General features: G+C 40.7%; 1 protein-coding gene across 3 annotated transcripts in view; it reads left to right on the plus strand.

Moving 5' to 3' along the window:
- The first annotated feature begins 23,257 nt into the window (after nt 1-23,257).
- Nucleotides 23,258-24,681, plus strand: part of GAD2 (glutamate decarboxylase 2) — a 66,328-nt gene continuing 64,904 nt past the window's right edge. Inside the window, exons 1-2 of one of the 3 annotated variants that reach the window (XM_063452579.1) lie at nt 23,258-23,437; nt 23,706-24,481. In XM_063452579.1, the coding sequence (XP_063308649.1) occupies nt 24,391-24,481 (91 nt within the window). In that variant the 5' untranslated portion in view covers nt 23,258-23,437; nt 23,706-24,390. Of the gene's footprint in view, nt 24,482-24,681 lie in introns of all 3 variants that reach the window. The other 2 variants (XM_063452581.1, XM_063452580.1) reach the window with 2 other exon arrangements.

Below are 24,681 nucleotides of genomic sequence, written 5' to 3' on the forward strand. Positions count from 1 at the left end.
TAGGGATGGAATTTGATGTTATTACAGCCTCGATGTTTGAAACCTGTTTACATTTTTTTGGGGGTAGCAAATATTACTGTCTGTTAACATTAATAACAGTTTATAGTTAACAATTAGCAACTGCATTGGGAATTAACCCTTAACAGTCAAATGTCTGTTTTACGTGCAATTCTGTTTTGGTGTCCAGAAATTGTGTAAATAAATCAAAATGTATCAGCAAACGATTTCTATGTTTTCAAGCAATTACCATGAATATGAACTTATATGAGCATTATTCCCTACACTATTGCCCCAGAAAACTGATCCTATAAAATGCCTTTCTGTGTGTTAATAAGATTTATGTTTTAACCCCTTAAATGCCATTGACAAGCCAACTATGATACAAATGGATTTTCCCAACCTTAGAGGATTATAGAATGGTTTATAAAACCACTTTCTATATTGGTGGATTGGTGCTGAGGTTTACCATGTTTTATTTTAAGTCTACAATATCTATTTAATATCAGTTATCCATGACCATCTACTAGAGAGCCACAGACCATCATTGTAGAAATTCTGTATTGTCTGCTTGATCAAATGATATTTGATGTTCATATTGGTGCTGAAGAATAGTCACACGAGTTGTCTAATGCTAGAATTAGCTATGAATGTATTGAAATACTGTAAAAAAAAAAGTTAATAAACATATTCATGAAAAAAAAAATTTAAATCATAATTTGACATCTGTTAGTTAAAACAATATGCATTTGGCTGGCCTGTAAGGCTGTGATCAGAGGACACTTTATCTCACATGCATCTCTCATTCATAAGGATAAAAAGAAAACGATAATAGATTTATATATTTAGCTGCAATCTTCACAATCACTTTATAAAATCCACCACTCGTTGTAGTCCATTAAGAAAATCAGACAGGAGATAAATGACTTTCAACGTGAAAAGATGGAATTTACGTTAAAAAGACTAAAAAAAAACATACTACTCACATGGTGATAAGGCTAGCCATTATGTTAACAAACAAATTAAGGAAACGCACAGCCGCAATACAATACCGTATTTAATTAACGAAGCAGGCACTAAATTATACAATTTAAAGGACATGGGTATTTTAGCAGTAAACTTTTATAACAAATTACATGTTTTTTTGATGATGAATAGGGGGCGGCTCGAACATCGCATGAAGGCTTATAAAATCTTGCCACGCCCTGCAATTAGGCTAAGAACACTCTCATTGGTTGGTTTAAGCCAATCAGAGTGCTCTTTGTCATTTTACACAGCGTGGGGAAATTCCAAAGAACTTTCCCACGCTGTGTAAAATGACACAGAGCACTGTGATTGGATGGCTTGAAATCCATCCAATCACAGTGATCTGTGTCATTTTACACAGCGTGGGAAAGTTCTTTGGAGTTTTCCCACGCTGTGTAAAATGACAAAGAGCACTCTGATTGGTGGGCTTGAAATCCATCCAATCACAGTGCTCTGTGTCATTTGACACTGCGTGGGAAAGTTCTTTGGAATTTTCCCACGTTGTGTAAAATGACAAAGAGCACTCTGATTGGTGGGCTTGGAATCTAACCAGAGTGCTCTGTGTCATTTTACACAGCGTGGGAAAGTTCTTTGGAATTTTCCCACGCTGTGTAAAATGACAAAGAGCACTCTGAGTGGCTTAAACCAGCCAATCACAGTGTTTTTAGCCTAATTGCAAGGCGTGGCAAGGCTTTATAAGCCTTCCCCCGCCCTGCAGAGCTCAGTCTACGCGGAGCCCTCCATGGGTTAAGATGGATTATTTTTTTTTGCACTTGTTTTTTTTTTTGTAATTGCGTCGGTTCTTATGGCTTTTTATTTGGCCTTTTTTGGGGCTGAAAAAAGAAGATTTTAGAAAAAAGAAGACGTCAAATGGTAAGTTGAATTTTTCTTTACAGGTTAGTTATTTTATTCCCCCTTCACTATTTTTTAGGGTGAGGGAGGTAGGTAGGGGGTAACTTTTTTGGGGTGGGTAACTAGGGGCTTGGGGACCCCTAGTCACCTTTGATTGGGGGGGAATTTTTATTTAGGGCCCCCACCCACCGCTCAGGGGTGGGGGCCAGGGGGGAGGACAGTAGGTCCCCCCTCATTATTTTTATGACCCCGACCCACCGCGCAGGGGTGGGCGCCGGGGGGAGGACAGTTGGTCCCCCCCAGTGTGTATCAGGGTCCCTGAGGATAGGTGTCAATCCATATCTGCCAAGTGACCCTATGTAGGGGGAACAGTCCCTATTCTGCTCTGTGTCAGTGTGTATCAGGGTCTCTGAGGACAGGTGTCAATCCATATGTCAAGGTGTCAATATGTCATATGTCAGGTGTCAATCCATATCCATTGTGATTTAGGAATGTTAGGTGATTTATGCCCTTTATGGATTAAAACCAGACTCTGCATCAACTGTGTAATTTTCCATGGGAGTTTTGCCATGGATCCCCCTCCGGCATGCCACAGTCCAGGTGTTAGTCCCCTTGAAACAACTTTTCCATCACTATTGTGGCCAGAAAGAGTCCCTGTGGGTTTTAAAATTCGCCTGCCCATTGAAGTCTATGGCGGTTCGCCCGGTTCGCCGGTTCGCGAACGTTTGCGGAAGTTCGCGTCCGCCGTTCACGATCCGAAAATTTTGTGTTCGCGACATCACTAGCAGTGAAGTACGTCAAGCAGATAATATATTTATTTCCCATATTAAAATTAGGTTAGAAGTCAACAATACTGGGCACTCAGACATAGGGGTTGACTTAGCACAGTATAATTGTACATTGTGACCCAATCCCTTTATTTATATCTGAGAAAGATGTTTTTTAAATGATTTAAAATAGTTTATTGTGTGTGTTTCTGTGTTGATTCAGAAAAAAAGCTATTTCACTTAGAGAAGCTATAAATAAGTGCATTAATGCAGATGCCTCCCTGCATAATGACTGAAAGTGTCTGCTTTTTGGATTGATGGATGTATTCATGCTAATATAAAATCACTTACTGTGACCTGTAAAAATATTTATTTTGTGCATCAGATAATGTGAATTTTTGCTGTGGAAAAAGAAAGTATGGCGCTATTAACTCTTCACAGTCTGAACGACACAGCTATCACATAGAAGCTCATTGTTCTTCATCTTCAAGATGGTTTTAACAGACCAGTGGTGAGTTCAGAAAATGAAAACACTTTAAGCCTGTCGCCAGATGCATCAATCACCCATGCAATGCATTCCAAATGCGCTGCAGCCATTAACCCTTGGGATCTGGTTCACTTAGCACTGCACTGAAATAGACTGAATTGTCACAGGGTTAAATTGAAAGACATTATCGTTGCAGGGAAATGCGGGGTTTAGCTTAAAATAAAAAGAATTGGAGTGATATCGGCTGAACGGTTTGACACAGCTTCACTCTGAAGCCTTTCCCATCTGCAGAGAATCCATTATGAATTAATTCCTATAATTACCTCCTTGGGGCTCCTTTGTTTTGTAGATCCCTGACTGCTAAAGAAAAGACTGTCTAAAAATCAGCATATCCACTGAACTACTTTACAGAGAGGAGGGACATCCCACCAGATTCACTTCTTTGCTAGAAAATTTATTTTTTACAAAGTACCCTGTATCTTCCTGCAACATTATTATAATATATATATATGTATATATATCCTACAGAAGGAAAATAACGGATAATATTCTGTCAGTAAACATTCTGAAACTGATAACTACTAAAAACGCATGAACATAGGCTAATCTGCACTACAAGTGCTTGATCTGGGAAGTATAAATGCTGTTTTAAAGTGTTTTGTTTTGTTGATATTAATGTAGAAACAGAGAATATTCATTTCGGGTACGACATATAGTTTCAGATTAATAATATATGCTCAGTGGGCTCTTTAGTTGGCACACCAAACTAGTGTTAAGTGAAACCTGAATTTGCCATTGAAATATTAAATGAAGGTAAAACCAACTACCCACTCGAACCTGGGATGTTACAGATGCCTAGGATGCGTTACCTGCAGCCACATGATTCCGTGCAAGACCTTCGCCCATCCACACACGGGCAGAAAATACACTATCAGACACAGACTCACCTGTACCAGCGATCATGTAGTATATAAATTAGTCTGCCCTTGTGGACTGGCCTATGTGGGCAAAACGGACCTTCCACTCAGGGAGAGGATGCGCAATCATCGTTCTAGTATCCGCATAGCGTACAGGGACAAGGGTTCTGAGCTACCAGTAGCCAAGCATTTTTGGGAAAAAAGCCATCCCCTGCCCTCTATGAAGTTTACAGCGATAGACCATGTCCCACAGCCACTTAGGGGCGGCGACCGAAAAAAACTTTTGTTACAAAGAGAACTTCACTGGATTCGGACGCTGGACACAATCCAACCCAAAGGCCTCAATGAGAAGTACACTTTGGGTATTTTCCTTTGACTGGACACTATGGCGGTTTTGGCCTGCGATGGACTTTATGTATATAGTTGTGTAAATTCTTGTGTGTATAGTCGTATAAATACCAGTGTGGCTACTTAAGATTGTCTTCTCACCCACTAGGATCTAATCTGCATCATCCACTAGCACTTAACCTAAGACCCCTAGCATGTCTTTACCCATACCACTAAGCAGTATGGACACGGCGTATTTGCCTTACTACTATTCAAATGTTGTTACATGCCACCTATACTTTATCACGTTATGTCATAGGCTAGTGACTTTAGGTCCTCCAATAATACACATGCTCTATCCCCTGCATCCTGTGTACGGAACTGTCCTGCAAACCGATCATTCTACGATCGGCTGGTTGCCATGACAATATGCTAACGCACGCTAATTCGCGGCCTAGCCGGTAACCATGGGAACGGCCGACGCGTGGACAGCACAGCAGCAATTCGTACAGCTGCAGAATACTTGTAATGGAATAAATTTTGCCCGCGATTTTCTGGCGCCCAGGCAGTTCGTTACACAGGGTGAGGGGTAAGTCTCAGCTGCATCGTATGTACTGTATTTTGATTTTAATTGGATTAGAACTGTTTAACTTTGCTATATATTCTGTCACTATTACAATGCACTGTTATCCTGACGAAAGTCCTGACACAGGACTGAAACGTTGAGTTTTTATGGCAGTTGCCGAATAAAATTTACTTATTTTCTACATTGAAAGAAGTCCTTGGAGTGCCTTTCCTACCTTCGATCTCTCTCTCTCTATATATATATATATATATATATATATATATATTATTGGTATGTCCCTTTTTCAAATTCAAAATATTTGGTTGTTCAGGGTAAAAAGTTTAATTATACAGTAAGCATACTCACATGCAGACACAGACAGACAATCTCACTGACTCATTGATACACTGGCTCACAGACAGACAATCTCATTGATACACATAAGCTCACTGACATAAAAACATAAGCTCTCTGATATACACACATGCTCACTGACACACACAGACAAACTTACTGGTACACACACAAACTTAGTACAAACTCAAACACTCACACATGCTTACTACTGAAAAACTCATTCATATACACACGCTTACTACAGACAAACTCACTGACACACACATGCTCACTACAGACAAGCTCACTCACACACACACAACCACTGTCATGGGCTGAAGCAGAGAGTGTAGACTTTGTTTAATATGTATATGTATTATAATAATAATAACAATAATATTTATTTATTTTATTACATTTATGTATTTATTCATTTTTTGGCTTTTTGAAAAATCCTACCCCCCAGCCTTTGGAATATTATGCAGATAAAATTGTTTATTGAGTTGGTTTAACTATATATATATATGCAATGACTACAGTACACATCAGCCCCAATATATAGTAAAAAACAAAGAAAAACAAGTTACCAGCGCTCGCTCCTTAATCCCTATGTATTTTAAACAAATGGAGGTTTTTTAGTTACCTCCAATGTCCATGAGAAGATGAGCCCACCTCATCCTCTCATAGTAATGTTGGGGCTGATGTGTAATGTAGTCATTGCAGCCGCCCAGTGATGGGAGTGAGCGCAGGACTTATCTTTCTGCATTTGTATCCATTTTTTGTATCACTCAGTCTTGTTGCAATGCAGCCGCCCATCCCATGTGTTCCCTATTAAGGGTTAATAAGTATAGGGGTGTATATAAAAATACCCCTTTCTGTCTCAGTAGAGATTTTTGCCAGAGGCTCAAGGAAGCAAGGTGAATGGTTAGAGTTAGGACCCACCTAAGGGTCGTTGGCAGGTGGGCTCATCCTCTCATGGCCATTGGAGGTAACTAAAAAACCTCCATTTGTTTAAAAATACATAGGGATTAAGGAGAGAGCGCAGGTAACTTGTTTTTACTATATATTGGGGCTGATGTGTACTGTAGTCATTTGCAGCCGCCCAGTGATGGGAGTGAGCGCAGGACTTATCTTTCTGCATTTGTAAATATGTATTTATACTCTGTTTACACCCAAAAAAAAAAGGAAAAGAAAAAGTTATTTAACCCCTTAAGGACAGAGCTTCAGAAGCTTGACTTATGCTTAATGACACAAGCAATTTTTGCATTTTCTTGCTGTTTGCGTTCAACTGCAATTTGCATCTCTCTCATTTATTGCACCGACACATATTATATACTGTTTTTTAAAGGACAGAAAGGGCTTTAATTTGATATAACATATAAATATATAAATGCTTACTTATTATAAAAAAATACAGAAAAATGCAAAAAAAATGAAAAATATTGGGTTTTTTTTACAGTTTTTGCAATCATAATGTGTGCATAATTAGTGCAGGTTAAGGAAAGTAATTAAAAATAAATTCATTTATTTGTTCTGATTTACAGAATATATAATGTGTCTGGGATTTTCAGTTTTTTTTGGTAGTTACAGGTCACAAAGCACAAGGAGTAAAATAAAATTTTAATATGGAGCGATTTTAGAATTTGGTATGTTTGTCTTGTAAGCCTAATAGCCATAAAATAAAACAAAATTGCCACACAAAAGTATATATTTATATAAAGTAGACATCACAGGCTATTTACCTAAGGTTGTTTTGACACTTTCTACGTAGCCATTTTACCGCCAACCTCTGCTAAATATTGGAGTAAAATTGTGTTTTGGGGGGGTTTTCGCACACAAACGTATAACAAAGAACTTCTCATGTGTATTTTGTAAAGTTGTTGTGTGCTATTCCTGTACAAAGTTTTATTATGTGTTCAGTTACTTCTGCTGAGTACAACGGTACCCCCATTGTATGTCTTTGGCACTATTTTGTGAAGCTACAGTGCCATATAGGAGACCTGTCCTTTTCAGTATTCACAGTAGAATTTTGAGAGACGGATATAATGAGCCTATGCTTCCATTTGGGGTATTATAACAGTTTGACTGTTCAAAAAACCCCACAAAGGCCTACCATTTGTAAAAGTAGACACTCCAGGGTATCTCATAAGGTGCATATTGTGCCTTAACATGCCCCCATTTTTTTACCATTACATGCCAAAGTATGTGGTAAAAAATAATTGTGTGCATTTTTTACATACGGATTGCATTTTTGCTGGGCATTTTGTATATTTCATATGTGCCACTAAGTTCAAACCCCCCAAATTATGCTCAGCTAAGTCTTCTGAGTAAAAGGACACCCCCATTGTATGTCTATGGCACTATTTCGTGAAGCTACAGTGCCATACAGGAGACCTGTCCTTTTCAGTATTCACAGTTGAATTTTGAGAGACGGATTTAATGAGCCTATGCTTCCATTTGGGGTATTATAACAGTTTGACTGTTCAAAAAAAAACCACAAAGGCCTACCATTTGTAAAAGTAGACACTCCAGGGTATATCATAAGGTGCATATTGTGCCTTAGCATGCCCCCATTTTTTCACCAATATATGCCAAAGTATGTGGTAAAAAATAATTTTGTGCATTTTTTGACATACGGATTGCATTTTTGCTGGGCATTTTGTATATTTCATATGTGCCACTAAGTTCAAAACCTTCAAATTATGCTCAGCTAAGTCTTCTGAGTAAAAAGACATCCCCAATGAATGTCTTTGGCACTATTTTGTGAAGCTGCAGGGCCATATTGGAGACCAAGCCATATCAGTTTTTACAGAACTTTGAATTTTGACGCTGGACCTATGTGCAATTTCCAAGCATCTTCGTAAGTTTTAAATTCAAACTACCCCACAAAGGCCTACCATTTCTTAAAGTAGACACCCCAGGGTATTTCAAAAGGCATATTTTGAACCTTAGCGTGGGATAATCTTTCCGCTAGCTTGTACCAGGTGTAGTGGTAATAAGCGTTTTTTCTGCCTTTTTGACACACAAAGTGAGTTTGCACAGTATATTTTGCAAACCTTATGTGTACCACCACTCTATAATACTTTATATGTTGCTCAGCTATGTCGGCTGAGTACAAAAATACCCCCGTATGTACCTTTGCCAGGTATATGTGGACATCGGAGGGGCACATTTGGGACACAGCCATTCCATTTATTTTCAAACTTTAAATTTTTACGCTGTGCCCATGTCCCATTTTAGAGTATTTTACCAGGCTATATAATCCAAATACTCCATAAAGCCATACCATTTCTTAAAGAAGACATCCCAGGGTACTTCAAAAGGCATATTTTGAAAATTAGTGTGGGATAATTTTTCCGCTAGCTTGTACCAGGTGTAGTGGTAATAAGCGTTTTTTCTGCCTTTTTGACACACAAAGTGAGTTTGCACAGTATATTTTGCAAACCTTATGTGTACCACCACTCTATAATACTTTATATGTTGCTCAGCTATGTCGGCTGAGTACAAAAATACCCCCGTATGTACCTTTGCCAGGTATATGTGGACATCGGAGGGGCACATTTGGGACACAGCCATTCCATTTTTTTTCAAACTTTTAATTTTTACGCTGTGCCCATGTCCCATTTTAGAGTATTTTACCAGGCTATATAATCCAAATACCCCATACAGCCATACCATTTCTTAAAGAAGACATCCCAGGGTATTTCAAAAGGCATATTTTGAACCTTAGCGTGGGATCATTTTTCCGCTAGCTTGTACCAGGTGTAGTGGTAATGAGCGTTATTAAATGTATTTTTTTACTTTTTAAAACTTTTTTTACTTTTTAAAACTATTTTTTAAACTTTTGTTTTGCTTATTCATTTTTTTAAAGTTTCCTAAACTTTCGTAAAACTTTTTTTTACAGATTTAACATTTTTCTAAGCTTTTTCTTTTACCGTTAACCCCTAACTAGCAGTAAGCAGCACTAACAGTAAATTCCCCATTTTCCCATAACTCCCACCCACCCCAGCTAGCAAAATATTTAATTATACAATATTTAAATTAGTTAATTAAATTAATTTAACCCCTGAGGGTTAAAAAATAAATAAAAGTTAATCGTCAGGGGTTAAAAAAAAATTAGATCACAGTATAATACTGTGATCTGTATTTTGATCACTGTAGGCAGTGATAGACTGGCAGGCAAAGGGTTAATTTTTATTTGGACTGGGTAAAGGGTTTATTTTTTTTTATTTTTTACTTAAACGTTATTAAAACTTTTTTTTTACTTAATTTTTTAACTTTTTAAAGCTTATTTTAAAACTTTTTTTAACGTTAACCCCTAGTTAGCCTAACACTAAATCCCCCAATTCCCCACTAACTTCCACCCTCCCCAGCTAGCTAAATTTATAATTTTAAAATATTAAAATTAATTAATAAAATAAATTTAACCCCTGAGGTTTAAAAAAAAAAAGAATTAACCCTCAGGGGTTAAAAAAAAAATCAGATCATATTAAAATGTAATCCCTGCCAATTGATCACTGTAGTCAGTGATCAATTGGCAGGGAAGGGGTTAATTTTTTATTAATATGGGTAAAGGGGGGTGGGATTTTAATTTAACTTTTTTTTTTTTAACACCAGGGGGCAGGATCACTGAAGATCTGTCTCCCTGCACTTCACACTGAACCCGGAAGTGCAGGGAGGCGGAGGTGAGTATACAGAGCACATGTGCCCACTCTGACATGCTGTCAGAGCGGGCACATGAGCTGGGACAGCCCGATCCGGTGCTCCCGGTCTGCCTCTAATGCAGAGGCAGACCGGAGCACCATTAACCCCACGATCGCCGCGATTGCGGCGATCTGGGGTTAATTTTACCGCGTGACGGACGAGGTCCGTCACCCGTCGTTAAGGGCATCCCCAGGATGACGGACCTCGTCCGTCACCCGTCGTGAAGGGGTTAAAAAGAAAATAATAATAATAATAATTATTATTATTGTTACTAAGTGGCGAAGCAGTAACTCTACCAAGGCTTGCTCTTAGATAGGATTCTAGATTCCACATCACAATATTTAAAAAATATTTATATATATTTTTTCAGCCTAATAAGTTATCTTTTATATTGAGATTAATTCACTAGCGAGTTGGAAACAAATTTAGGGGGAAAAGTTGATTTAGTACACCAAATTGGAGTGAATTCAAAACCGAATTATAACATTTAGGCTAAGACAGCAAACAGGGTTATGTATGACAGTGAGAATTAAAAGTGAACTTCAAATTTAAGGCCAGTCCAGTAGTCGACCAAGAAGCATAGCTGAATTTTTTTCAGTTCGGCAATTTTAATCTTAAGTTTGAAGTTCACTTTAAATTCTCACTTTAGTAAATAGCTTTGTATGACTGCAACTGAGACATTTGTAAACTGAACACTTTTTCCCCCAAATCTTTGCAGTTTGTTTTTCATTTTGAATGAATTCATTGTATAGTGGTTACACCCCAATTTTAAACTTACTTTCAGTCACTGTTTAGTGAACAGATTCTTGTATCCCAGTTAAGTTAGGATTGATTTATTCTATAGACCAGTGCAATATTATAAGGAACTGTGTGAATGCACAGTCTTTTTTTTTATTTTTTTCTTATTTATGAAATACATAGATTAGGTTTATAGGCAGTGATGTATTTAGGATTTGTGCTGCCCTGGGCAACGGGGCTCGGGCACCCCCCCAATTTAAATTTTCCACACCCCTTCCTGTCAAGGCCGCACTTTGACTGACAGACGCTCACTCACTGACAGACGCACACACTCATTGACAGACACACACTCCCATATACACTGAAACAATGACATGCACACACTCACTGATTTGACACACTGATAGACAGACACACACTATTACTCGGGCACACACTGACAGACACACTCACTGACCGACACACTCTTACTGACAGACGCATGCACTCACATTCACTGACAGACACACACACTTACATTCACTCACTCACAGACACACACATTGACTTAGACACACACATTTCCACCAACACTCACAAATTATTATTTTTAAACTTTTATTTTAAATCCACCCAGCCTCCCTGGGAGAGCTGGAGTGGATTACTTACCTGTCCAATGGGGCTGCTGGTCGGGCAGGCAGGGGGTGGACAGGCAGAGTAGGTGGCGAGGGAACTTTAATCTTCCTACTCAGCTCCCTCGTGAGCCGCTTAGTGATGCCGGAAGCTGGAGTACGTCATATTCCGGCTCCCAGCTTTATTAAGCAGCGCGGAGGTAGCTGAGCAGGAAGAGCTCAGATGAGTATGCTCCCTTGCAGCCCGCCGCCAACCTAGGGGGGCTCAAAAGTGGCCAGCCGGCCAGCTGTTGAGCCCCCCAGGACACGAGGCAAACAAGGGATCTGCCTGGGTGTTTGGTGCGGCTTTTTTCGCCGTCCCATGCAAAGTGCAGCCCAAGGCAGATGCCTTGTTTGCCTCGTGTAAGACACGTCCCTGTTTATAGGTTTGAGAAACAAAAGATCTTGCTCATGACAACAGATCATATAATATAACATTTCTATATCACTGAGCTTCAGGTCTCTGTAAAATAATTCCTGGATTATATATTTAATGTTAATAAAAGGTGCATGGTAAAAAAAAATTAAAAAAAAATTATATTTTTATATATTTATCAAAATTCTGCTTTAGAAATTAGTGGAATCTGAAACTAATTTCAGAAAACTTTTTTTGTTTTATTAAAAAAAATAAAACTCAAAGTATATATATATATTATTTTTAAAATGCCACCAAAATGATTTATTTTGCTTTGTGACCAAATTAATTTGTACATTTAAAATAAATATAATTTAGGCAAAATCAATATAACCAGGCAAATTTGTTTAATCAGAGAAACTAAAAGATAAGGATACATAGTGTAAAGACAAAAGCAAAAATAAAATGGGATAAATACATGGAAATCTGTGAAAGTGCATCCATAGAGTGTATAAACTGTGTGGGCAGTCAACCATGGCAATCACATGTTTTTAGACTCAGTCTTTACAATTCTCTGTCCCCCAGGAGTTATAGGCAAATTTTAAGTAAGTGTACACTCTAAAGCACCATGGCCACTTCCCCTTACTTACCTGTCACAGAAGGCTGTGGGAGACAAGGAGCACTGGGAGGTGATGCCTCCATTTTCTGACCTCTTCCTTCCAGGTCAGCAGTGTGTGGGGGTGGAGCTTGCTCACAGGAGGCGGGACTTGCATCCGAGAGGCAGGGCTTGCTTCCAGGGGCAGAGCTTAGAGGCACGAATTGCTGAAGATTAAGGAGGGAGACTCAGAACTCCCTCCAGCCCCCTGGCAGCCTAAATGGACCACCAGACCCTCCCTGGAGCCCCAGCCCCTCCCTCCCTTCCTTCCCTCGGACTGAAACAGGCTATTACAGTCCGAGGGAAAATTATTTAAATTACACATTAGGGCTTCCTGCCAGCCCCAGGTGCAGCGGCCCACCGGGAAATTCCCTGGTATCCCGGTGGGCCAGTCCGGCCCTGGATGATGCCTTTAAGCACACCATTGTGTTAAAGCTTTGGTTACATATCATATGTGACACTGCATCAGAAAGGCAGTCAGAATGGCAGTCAGATATCTCCTTGGATCAAGCAGCTATTACCCCACTAATTCAAAATTATCTCCCTGCATATTATTATTTTGCAAGTATTTATCCAATAGCTGTTCAAACATCTGTATGGACTCTGATAGAACCACTTCTTCCGGCAGAGAATTCCACATCTTTATTGTTCTTACTGTAAAAAAAACTTTCTTTGCCTTAGACCAACTCGTCTTTCTTTCCAGTGTAAACGCGTGAACACCTGTTCTATGTATAGTCCTGTTTATGAATAGATTTTCAGACAATGGAATGTCAATGTGTTTGATTAAAGTCAATTTTGAGGTTATGGGGGGGCGGGGCCTAGCTGACATGGCCGACGGACGTGTTTGAGGGGAGCTCCTCACATACCCACGGCGAAAACCACGGAAAAATAGCACACCGACTACTAAACTGAGGCTCAAGGGCTAAAATCGGAACCCCACACAGAAGGGAGATCACCCACAAGCGGCTGGGGAGCACCGTCCACGACCCGCGACCAAAACACTCACTGCGGCCTAACTGAAAGGCGGACCACATGGAGGGGAGACACGGCCGGTCTCTCAGCCATCCGCCGTCAGAGTGCCTTAATCAACCCGACCCCCCCCCCCCAGGACAGGAGGGGGTTATCCCGGTCCCACCTGGGGACACAGCGTCTACAAAGCACGAAGAACTCACCAGTCCCCCAGGTTGCTCCTTCACAACAACCTAAAATGGCGACTGAGGAGGAGAACACACGGATGCCAGCATGGGAGGCACGATTTAATGATGCCTTCGACAGAATCTGTGCAGCTTTCTGGCGCCGGATTGCATCCCGGGCAGTACAGCCACAGCCACCGCTGCAGCCGGCGACCGGGCACCAGCAGACAACCCAATCTGTCCAGCAACCCCTAAGCCTGGAAACATACCGAGCGCAAGGCACTAGTGTACCAACCAGTCGCATCGCCCACGTGGAAGCCGCTGCCGCTGCGACCGCTTCCCCTTCATCTGAGCCGGGCGCTCACCAGGAGGAAATCCTCCGTAGCCTGCCATACACCCAGGGGGACCAGGCTTCGGCAGATCCCTGGGCCCACGATCCTGGTGATGGGATCAATGGCAACCAGGCAAGAGCACCCACTAAGGCCTCAGGCCGAAGACAAGCGGCCCCCGGACGCAGTGACACCACGGCATTGGAGCAAATCATCCGACCTCACCGCCAGAGAAGCGCACCATGCGGAGTGGGCTGAGTACAACCACTGCCACAACGGGACATGCCAGTCACTGCCTGGCGACCTCACTGGTACTCAGTTGGGACTTTGAACTGGGAGCATTGCAAACCATTACCTCAGTTGCCTGGCTTGGCACGACCACAAGGGGTACCTTGATACGCAAGTATTGTGCTTTAACATTGCCCACATTAACAGCTAGCCAAACCAGCTACAATATGCCCATCATGTATCATATGAGCACTGTATACCCGACGTCCTATCACTGCATAACTGCAATATCTTCAATGCCCATTCTGCCTGCCTTACTGTTTATGTTTGTTTATTTTGATGTTAGTAAATTCACACAGGTCTGCCGCACCCTCAGTTCGTAATGCAAACACTGGCTAGGCCATATTGCCTAACATGCCCGATTACCTCTCCTTAACTTACTCTAAACTATGCTGACCTTTTTGTTACTCACTGTTTATTATGAGCTAACTTTCACGGTGGGCAAGGTGTACTAGCCTGACTATACAGTCACTATTGTATGCATATGGGTCTCTACCTTTGGGCATCGGTTAGGTATTATGTTAAACCTTTCCTGCAGACTACAGGTTATTGAAAAAGGCTTACTGCAAACCTAACATACGTCTTAAACTGTACATTGTATACTCACTGAGTGCATGCATACACTTGCTAATCCATGTAAACAAACAACCTAGCTTGTACCACAAGTGACACTGCCACGGCTCACTCCAAATGTTTCCCCCTCAACATACACCATAAAGTTATAAACGCCATTATACTACACCTGACTAGACTAGCTGAGTCGTAGACTTGCACACATTATAGGACAGACAAACAGGTCGCTATTACACAGCTTGTACCTAACCTGTATCATATACGCTACAACCCTGTAACACACTCTTGTTACACAAGTACACTGAAACACTCAATAGAACCTAAACGTTGAGACTAAGCTTGTTATTTAAAAATATTGCAACGACCTAACTTAATCACATTTTCAATCTCTGTTTCACTACGACTGTGTAAGCCTGATAAATGCATAACATTTTCAATCTCTGTTTAACTACGATTGTTTAAATATATAAAAAATTGTGCTTGTTATCCATGTGCCCCACATGTTCCACGTGAGAAAAAAGCCTGAGGACTGCTTTTGGGGCACCTCTTGCCAACCTGTACTATGTATCTGCACAGCAAAAATAAAGATTTAAAAAAAAAAAAAAAAAATTAAAAAAAATAAAAAAAAAAAAAAAATTTGAGGTTATGTTTCTATTAGAATCCTCATTAATATACACTGAACAAAATTATAAACGCAACACTTTTTTTATTTTGCCCCCATTTTTCATGAGCTGAACTGAAAGATCTAAGACTTTTTCTATGTACACAAAAGACATATGTCTCTCAAATATTGTTCACAAATCTGTCAAAAATTTGTGTTAGTGAGCACTTCTCCTTTGCCAAGATAATCCATCCACCTCACAGGTGTGGAATATCAAGATGCTGATTAGACAGCATGATTATTGAACAGGTGTGCCTTAGGGTGGCCACAGTAAAAGACCACTTTGAAATGTGATGTTTTATCACACAGCACAATGCCGCAGATGCGCACGTTTTGATGCATGCTGACTGCAGGAATGTCCACCAGAGCTGTTGCTTGTGAATTGAATGTGAATTTCTCTACCATAGGTGTTTCAGAGCATTTGGCAGTACATCCAACCGGCCTCACAACCACGGGCCACCTAACCACACCAGCCCACGACCTCCACATCCAGCATCTTCACCTCCAAGATCATCTGAGACCAGCCACCCGGACAGCTGCTGCAACAATCGGTTTGCATAACCAAAGAATTTTTGTACAAACTGTCAGAAACCATCTCAGGAAAGCTCATCTGCATGCTCGTCGTCCTCATCGGGGTCTCGACCTGACTGCAGTTCATCATCGTAACCGACTCGAGTGGGCAAATGCTCACATTTAATGGTGTCTGGCACTTTGGAGAGGTGTTCTCTTCCCGAATGAATTCTGGTTTTCACTGTACAGGGCAGATGGCAGACAGCATGTATGGCACTGTGTGGGTGAGTGGTTTCCTGATGTCAGCGTTGTGCATTGAGTGGCCCATGGTATGGTGGGGTTATGGTTTGGGCACATGTATTTTATTGATGGCGTTTTGAATGCTCAGAAATACCGTGACGAGATCCTGAGGCCCATTGTTTTGCCATTAATCCACGACCATCACCTCATGTTGAGGCATGATAATACATGACCCATGTTGCAAGGATCTGTACACAATTCCTGAAAGCTGAAAACATCCCAGTTCTTGTATGGCCAGCATACTCACCAGACATGTCACTCATTGAGCATATTTGGGATGCTCTTGATCGGCGTATAAGACAGCGTGTTCCAGGTCCTGCCAATATCCAGCAACTTCGCACAACCATTGCAAAGAGGAGTGGACCAACATTCCACAGGCCACAATCAACAACCTGATCAACTCTATGCGAAAGAGATGTGTTGCACTGCATGAGGCAAATAGTGGTCACACCAGATACTGACTGGTTTTCGGATTCCCCCCAGAATCCCTCAATACAGTAAAACTGCACATTTTAGAGTGACTTTTTATTGTGGCCAGCCTAAGGCACACCTGTGCAATAATCATGCTGTCTAATCAGCATCTTGATATGCCACATCTGTGAGATGGATGGATTATCTCGGCAAAGGAGAAGTAGGCCTTTTGTGTACATAGAAAAAGTCTTAGATCTTTGAGTTCAGCTCATGAAAAATGGGGGCAAAAACAAAAGTGTTAAAACAAATTAACTTACATTTTCACATTAGATTATAGATAATAAGATGTTTCTAAACACAATATTCTGGATATATGTGGTTAAACTCTCTGTGTTCAAATAAAGTATTTATTGCCTGTCTTTATTTTTAAGGGCACTTTTAGTATGCCAATCATACTAAGAATAAAGCCAGGTACAAAGAAACTGAATAGCAAAATATCCTATTATATGATAGCACTGAAAGCATAATTAAAGTGCATTCATGCTGCCTTTAGTACAATCATTGCATTTTGAACATCATGAAATATACACAGGAGATGTGCTAAGGTTACCATCCACGTAAATAATAACTTATCGATGTAATAACTATTGGTTACTAAACCTTGCATTCACCATGGCCCGAGTGTCATACGGTGGGGAATAATGCTCCTCTTACAGAAGAAGACTTCCCTGTATTCCCCATATAGAATATCAATAAGCAATCCTTATGCATGTCTGAATTGCTGCACTATTTTTAAAGTATAATAAGTATATTATACTGTTAAAGTATAGAGCATGGTAGAACATGAATGTAACCCATACTAGCAAGGATTACATCATAGGCTGAGAAGGAGTAGTGGCTAAATGCTTGAACATAATAAAAAAAAAAATAGAAAAACCATACACTTAGAAAATTAGCCTAGTTAATATATAGTAGCTACAATGTTGTGACCTTAGCAAAAAAATGTGTAAGGAACCATAGGCTGAACATTAAGTGCTAAGGAGAAACTATGATGACACAAGAGGTAGGTGCCTCGATAACCCTCAGCGGGCGTGGGAGAGAGATCGGCCCCCAGCAGGTACTATGGATCAGAGAATATAGTGGCAGAGGGATTGGCGATGTGCCACTTTAAGTAGGCTGCAGGTCTGCCATGGGTAAGAATCACCAAACTTAAATATGGTAACCATAACATGATCCCTGTGCTCCTAAAGTTTGTTTTGAGTGATCGTGTGGAGCCAATGTTCTGTTCTAAATTTACCAATTCTGTAACAGACAACATAACTACATTTTGTTCCGTAACCTACACCAATTCTATTTTCAGTTTTTATATATGTTTAAAAAAACAAGGCAGAAATCTCTAATCGTTCTGCGCTTGTAGCATCAGTAAAATCTGGTGTGAATATTTTTAAGTCAGCATTTATTAACATTTAGAGCATATGGGACAACCTGATCCATAACAGCACAGATAAACAATGTAAAATAAACAATACACATCCTTATGAACATTATCCAGAAAGCAGAATGCATGAGTAGCAAAGGCATGATTCAGGATTAAGAACACGGAACTTCTCCCAAAAGGAAATTAAGCCCTCAGGGCAGGATGAAAGGTTCCAGCAAATCATACACAAAATGTGAAAAACCACCTCAGTGTAAGAAGTAAAAAGAGCTCAGGGTAAAGAAGGAAATCAAGAGACCTATATAACACTAGAGAGAAAAGAGAGAGAGGGAGGAAAGAAGGGGGGTGAAGGTAGGGGAGTGAGGTGGAGGGCGAGTAAGGAAGGATAGTGGAGAAAAGAAGGGGATGGGCAAACATGGGAAGCCCTGGTAGAGAGCCAGGCGGACAGGCAAGGCCATCCCTCCAATGGCAATCTAGTGTGAATTGTACTTCCAAATGGAAGGAAAACAAATTCATATATTGACTGGTGGGTTGGAGTAATTGCCACTGTGATGCCTGGTATTATGTGTGCCATTACCTGTACCTGTGACTTGGGGTGAAGGCAGAATTAGCTAAGTAAATGTAAGCTGGCATATGTGTTAGTTACAGCACATACTTTATTGTGTCTGTATTGCAAGTTCCTCTTATTGCCAGATCCAAAAGCACACAGAGCTTTCATACATGGTGGCTCCATATTTTGCTCATGTGCCGCAATGTATCAACCAATTCCCTTGTTGAGAAGAAAAAGAAAACTCCAAAATATTTTCAAACGGAGGAAATTCAGTGGATATAACAGTGTAGATAAAAGCGTAAAAGTATCCTATCGGCAATATGCTGAATAGAAAGTTTGGATGTCAGGAGTGGAAGGGAAAAAAATAAAAAAAAAAGAGGGGAAACGGGATTCCTTTAAAAAAAAAAAAATTAAAAAAAACAGTTGTCTTTATTTATTGTTCTAGGATCATCAGTTTTAATAAATTGGTATTAGCTCAGTTTGTGTTTCAGGAGGCAATTTGTTTTACTGAAAATGTAACCTGCTATGCAACTGGACTTTTTCTCTGTGCTCGCCATTGGCCTTTGTGTCAGGTTAGTAGTATGAAACCCAAAGTGCAGTGCTTGCAACTGCAGACAAAAATAGAAAATAAAGTCCACCAGCATGTAGAAGATAAAGTATAACTGTAATTTGTTACAATGTAATGTTTAACAACGTTTATAGAGAGAAATTGTTTAGTTTCTATATTCTATATATTACAGTAATGTAGTATTTTGTGTTACCTATTTATGTTATCTGAATCTTTAGCAAACTAAGTGATTAGTTAAAATATATCATTCTTGTGTCAGAGCTCCATTGTAGAAGGCAATCAATTCTTTTTATTTTTAATTTATATAGATATAAATCTCATTGTGTAAGAAAAAAAAAAATACTGTGTTTCATCCATATTCAGTCATGTGGAGCCAGTGGGGCAGGGAAATGGCAGTACTGCCTGCAGGGCCCAATCTAGAAGTGAGGGTATAAATCTGTTTCAGTCTTGAATTTCACGCTTCATTGGTCACCTCGCTGGAATCTGCACAAAAGATCCCTGCGTGACGTTTGTTGTGATGAGTAAGCCGAGCTATGGAATTTTTTTAGCTCCTTGGTGTCGGAAGACGGAGGGCATTTTCTGCGAGATGTCTCTATAGTGCTTCAAGAGAAATTTTTTTTTCATTGTTTTATTTATTGAAAAGATTTTTTTTTCATTTTATCGTACATATAACAAATAGTGCAATATACATACAAGACAAAGCAAGTGTGACAATAACAGAACATGTCATTTGCATTGTTACAGCTGTTCTAGTCCTGAGTTCAAAGATAATTCCTGAACTAAACAGCTAAGGATATCTTAATAAAGGATAAATTCTATCTTATAGAACTGTTGTAAAAATAAGTATAAGTGTGGGCTATGGTCAGTCTAAACGTCGTAAAAAAAGAAAGAAAATATTACCATGGTGAAATAATTCATTTATTTTCCAAAATTCGAATCCAATTAGTGTATTGGTCTTGTTTATTTATAAGAAGTAAGGAGGAGACTGGCAAATCTTTTTTTTTTTTTCGGAGTTGGGTGCTTCAAGATAATTTAATAGTCTATACGGTGGATTATAATAAAAAGCGTCCTGAGGAAGCTTCGGCGAAACGCGTAGACGACACAGTGACGCACGCCACGCACGCCTGTTACGTATCGACGTAAAGGGGGCGGAGGACCCGGGAAGCTAGGAGAACCCTAACTGATGCCCAGGATTTTTCAGCGGTCTGCTTTCCTAGAAACATCCGTGGAGGAAAAAGGAGAAGCCGGCTGCCATTTAACATCGTACCTGGGCTCAGGCAATTACAAAGCGTTTGTGAGTAGCAGCTGGGACTGCATATACTCACTATTTTTATCTTGTAAGAGGCTTAAGATTTAGTTTGTTTATTATTTTTTATATTTATTTGTATTGTCCGATTTACCGTATATACTCGAGTATAAGCCGACCCGAATATAAGCCGAGGCCCCTAATTTTACCCAAAAAAACTGGGAAAACTTATTGACTCGAGTATAAGACTAGGGTGGGAAATGCAGCAGCTACTGGTAAATTTCTAAATAAAATTAGATCCTAAAAAAATTATATTAATTGAATATTTATTTACAGTGTGTGTATATAATGAATGCAGTGTGTGCGTATGAGTGCAGTGCGTGTATGAGTGCAGTGCGTGTATGAGTGCAGTGTGTGTGCGTATATATTAATTGAATATTTATTTCCAGTGTGTGTATATAATGAATGCAGTGTGTGTGTGTATGAGTGCAGTGTGTGTGAGTGCAGTGTGTGTATACGAATGAAGTGTGAGTGTGTGTGATGCAGTGTGTGTGAGTGCAGTGTGTGTATGAATGCAGTGTGTGTATGAATGCAGTGTGTGTGAGTGCAGTGTGTGTATGAATGCAGTGTGTGTGAGTGCAGTGTGTGTATGAGTGCAGTGTGTGTATGAGTGCAGTGTGTGTATGAATGCAGTGTGTGTGAGTGCAGTGTGTGTGAGTGCAGTGTGTGTATGAATGCAGTGTGTGTGAGTGCAGTGTGTGTATGAATGCAGTGTGTGTGAGTGCAGTGTGTGTATGAATGCAGTGTGTGTGAGTGCAGTGTGTGTGAGTGCAGTGTGTGTATGAATGCAGTGTGTGTATGAATGCAGTGTGTGTGAGTGCAGTGTGTGTATGAATGCATTGTGTGTGAGTGCAGTGTGTGTATGAATGCAGTGTGTGTGAGTGCAGTGTGTGTGAGTGCAGTGTGTGTGTGAGTGCAGTGTGTGTGAGTGCAGTGTGTGTATATGAATGAAGTGTGAGTGTGTGTGATGCAGTGTGTGTTTGTGTATGTGTTGGTGGGGGTGGGCATTTAATATATTATTAATTATTATTATTATTTTTTTTTGTATTTTTTTTTTGTATTATTATTTAATTATTATTATTTTTTTTTATTATTATTATTATTTTTCGTCCCCCCTCCCTGCTTGATACATAGCAGGGAGGGGGGCTCCTTCCCTGGTGGTCCAGTGTCATTGGTAGTTCAGTGGGGGGGGAGAGGGGGCTGGCAGAGCTGTACTTACCTTTCCTGCAGCTCCTGTCAGCTCCCTCCTCCTCCGCGCGGTCTGTGCAGCTCCCTCTGTCAGCTCCCAGTGTAAGTCTCGCGAGAGCCGCGGCTCTCGCGAGACTTACACTGGGAGCTGACCGAGGTGCTGAATGGACGGCGCGGAGGAGGAGAGAGCTGACAGGAGCTGCAGGAAAGGTAAGTACAGCTCTGCCAGCCCCCCTCTCCCCCCAGTCTGTATTATGGCAATGCAAATTGCCATAATACAGACTATTACTCGAGTATAAGCCGAGTTGGGGTTTTTCAGCACAAAAAATGTGCTGAAAAACTCGGCTTATACTCGAGTATATACGGTATGTATTTTACTTGAAATTGACTTTGATCTATTTCTCTTCAGTGCTAGGAGTGTTTGATGTCTAGTGAACTATTAATAAATATGTGTAATTTAATGTAACTGTGCTTCACTATTATATGCACTTTATTTTTTCCACATACTCATCTGAGCTGAAGCCACTTAAAGGACCCTATGGGAATGTGGATCTGACTTTGCGCTCCACCTTTATAAGTATTTTGTCTGAGTGTTGGTGTGGGTTTTGGGTACACACAGGTGTGTAGCAGCTTTTGGAGATTTAATTGTATATTGGAAGTATACATTTTTTGATAGATAGATAGATAGATAGATAGATAGATAGATAGATAGATTTATAGTATTGACAGACAGACAGACAGACAGATAGACAGACAGACAGACAGACAGACAGACAGATAGACAGATAGATAGACAGACAGACAGACAGACAGACAGACAGACAGACAGACAGACAGACAGACAGACAGACAGACAGACAGACAGACAGACAGACAGATAGATAGATAGATAGATAGATAGATAGATAGATAGATAGATAGATAGATAGATAGATAGATAGATAGATAGATTTATAGTATTGACAGACAGATAGATAGTGGAGCAAGCTATGAAATACAGAATGATTGCCTACCATAACTGATAATTGTATAATTATAATTCCCTATATAACCATAATATGAATGAAATCCTAAACACACTGTCAAGCTATAAATGTGAAATAAAGTAGTATTAGACAGAACAGTTCAAGTGCTAACACTCTAACCACCAGTCACTCATTCAGATTCCATAAAGTGTTCCACATTCTAAGATTTACATAAGGTGATGCAGGTGGCCCACAAAGGATATCATTATCATCAATTTGATGTTGTATTGTCTCGTGCCTTTATCCTTTATCTAGCCAAATTAGCTTATTTTCCACATGTCCAGACCAAGCTGATCCCTGTATTAATATGAAGCAGTCTGTGGACCCCAGGGACCGCACAGCTCACTAAGCAGCCAGCAGTTTATACTAAAGACCTCTAACTAGTCCCAACCTCTAGGCTCGCACTGGTGACCACACACTACGAGCCTTTGTCATCAAGCAGCCCTAGCATTGGGCAAGTGGGGAAACTAGCTTAATCCGAGTACATTCAGCTTTGGCATCTTTCCAAGTCCAACTTATCTATTGTGTCCCGCTACTCGCAAGGCATTAGTCATTGCTTGTGCTGTAATAGAGGCGTTCTCCCTTCCTCCTGTCCTGAGCCATTACAATCTGCTCACATTTTCTCACTTCACATGTGTCTAGTGGAGCTGCCAGGGCGAGAGACCCTGCTTTTAACCAATAGGAATTTCCTGTAGGCTCAGGGAGGGAAGGCTGCTTTATGTCCTTGACGTGTGTTTAGTTGCTGAAAGGTAGAGTTTTGATTCAACATCAGCACCAGAGTCAGGTGCAGAGCTAGAGCAAGGTACAGCACTAGAGCCAGGACCATCAGAACCAAGCCCAGAGCTAAAGCTAGGTCCAGCAGTACCAGATCCAGTACCAGAGCCAGATCCAGCGCTTGATCCGCGTTCCAGCAGAGTCAGGTCCAGCGCTAGAACCAAGTCCAACAGAGCCAGGTATAGCACTAGAGCCGGGACCATCAGAACCAAGCCCAGAGCTAAAACCAGGTCCAGCAGTACCAGATCCAGCACCAGAGCCAGGTCCAGCAGAGCCAGGTCCTGCAGTACCAGAGCTAGCGCTGAGTTCAGCACCACAGACAGTTCCCTGCAGCCAGCGCTCTGTTCAGACTCTGAGAAGCAGACTGGATGCACATAGAACGTTCAGCATCCAGCATCCTTCGACTGGATACACTGTATCCCACGCAGCCACATAGAAGGTTCAGCATCCAGCATCCTTCGGCTGGATACACTGTATCCCACGCTGCCACATAGAACGTTCAGCATCCAGCATCCTTCGGCTGGATACACTGTACCCCACGCTGCCACATAGAACGTTCAGCATCCAGCATCCTTCGGCTGGATACACTGTATCCCACGCTGCCACATAGAACGTTCAGCATCCAGCATCCTTCGGCTGGATACACTGTATCCCACGCTGCCACATAGAACGTTCAGCATCCAGCATCCTTCGGCTGGATACACTGTATCCCACGCTGCCACATAGAACGTTCAGCATCCAGCATCCTTCGGCTGGATACACTGTATCCCACGCTGCCACATAGAACGTTCAGCATCCAGAATCTTTCGGCTGGATACACTGTATCCCACGCAGCCTCTCTGACAGAACGCACGCTGCTTTACTCTGAGCCTTCCTTTCTATGCTTCTTTCAAAGCCATTGAGCGGCAACAATCTTTGCAATTAGGCTTGGCGTTATTTGGCTTGTGATCTCCAAGGACTGATATGGCTTCTCCCGGCTCTGGTTTTTGGTCGTTTGGGGCAGAGGATGGGGACAAGGACAATAAAACAGATAACCCCAGCACAGGTAAGCAAAGTACGTTATCAAAAGGGGGGTCTGGTGATAAGAAATGGGGAGCAGGGATTCCTTCATCTTTTAGTGGATAGATACACTGTGTGAGATACTCGGTCCAGTCACCAAATATTACATTTACAGATTCGGTACATGTAGAATTATTGCTTTTGTAGTTAAATAATAATTTTTATATTACACATTTTACAAAAAGAAAACAAAAC

Source organism: Pelobates fuscus, chromosome 4, assembly GCF_036172605.1.
Source record: "Pelobates fuscus isolate aPelFus1 chromosome 4, aPelFus1.pri, whole genome shotgun sequence".
NCBI classification, from domain to species: Eukaryota; Metazoa; Chordata; class Amphibia; order Anura; family Pelobatidae; genus Pelobates; species Pelobates fuscus.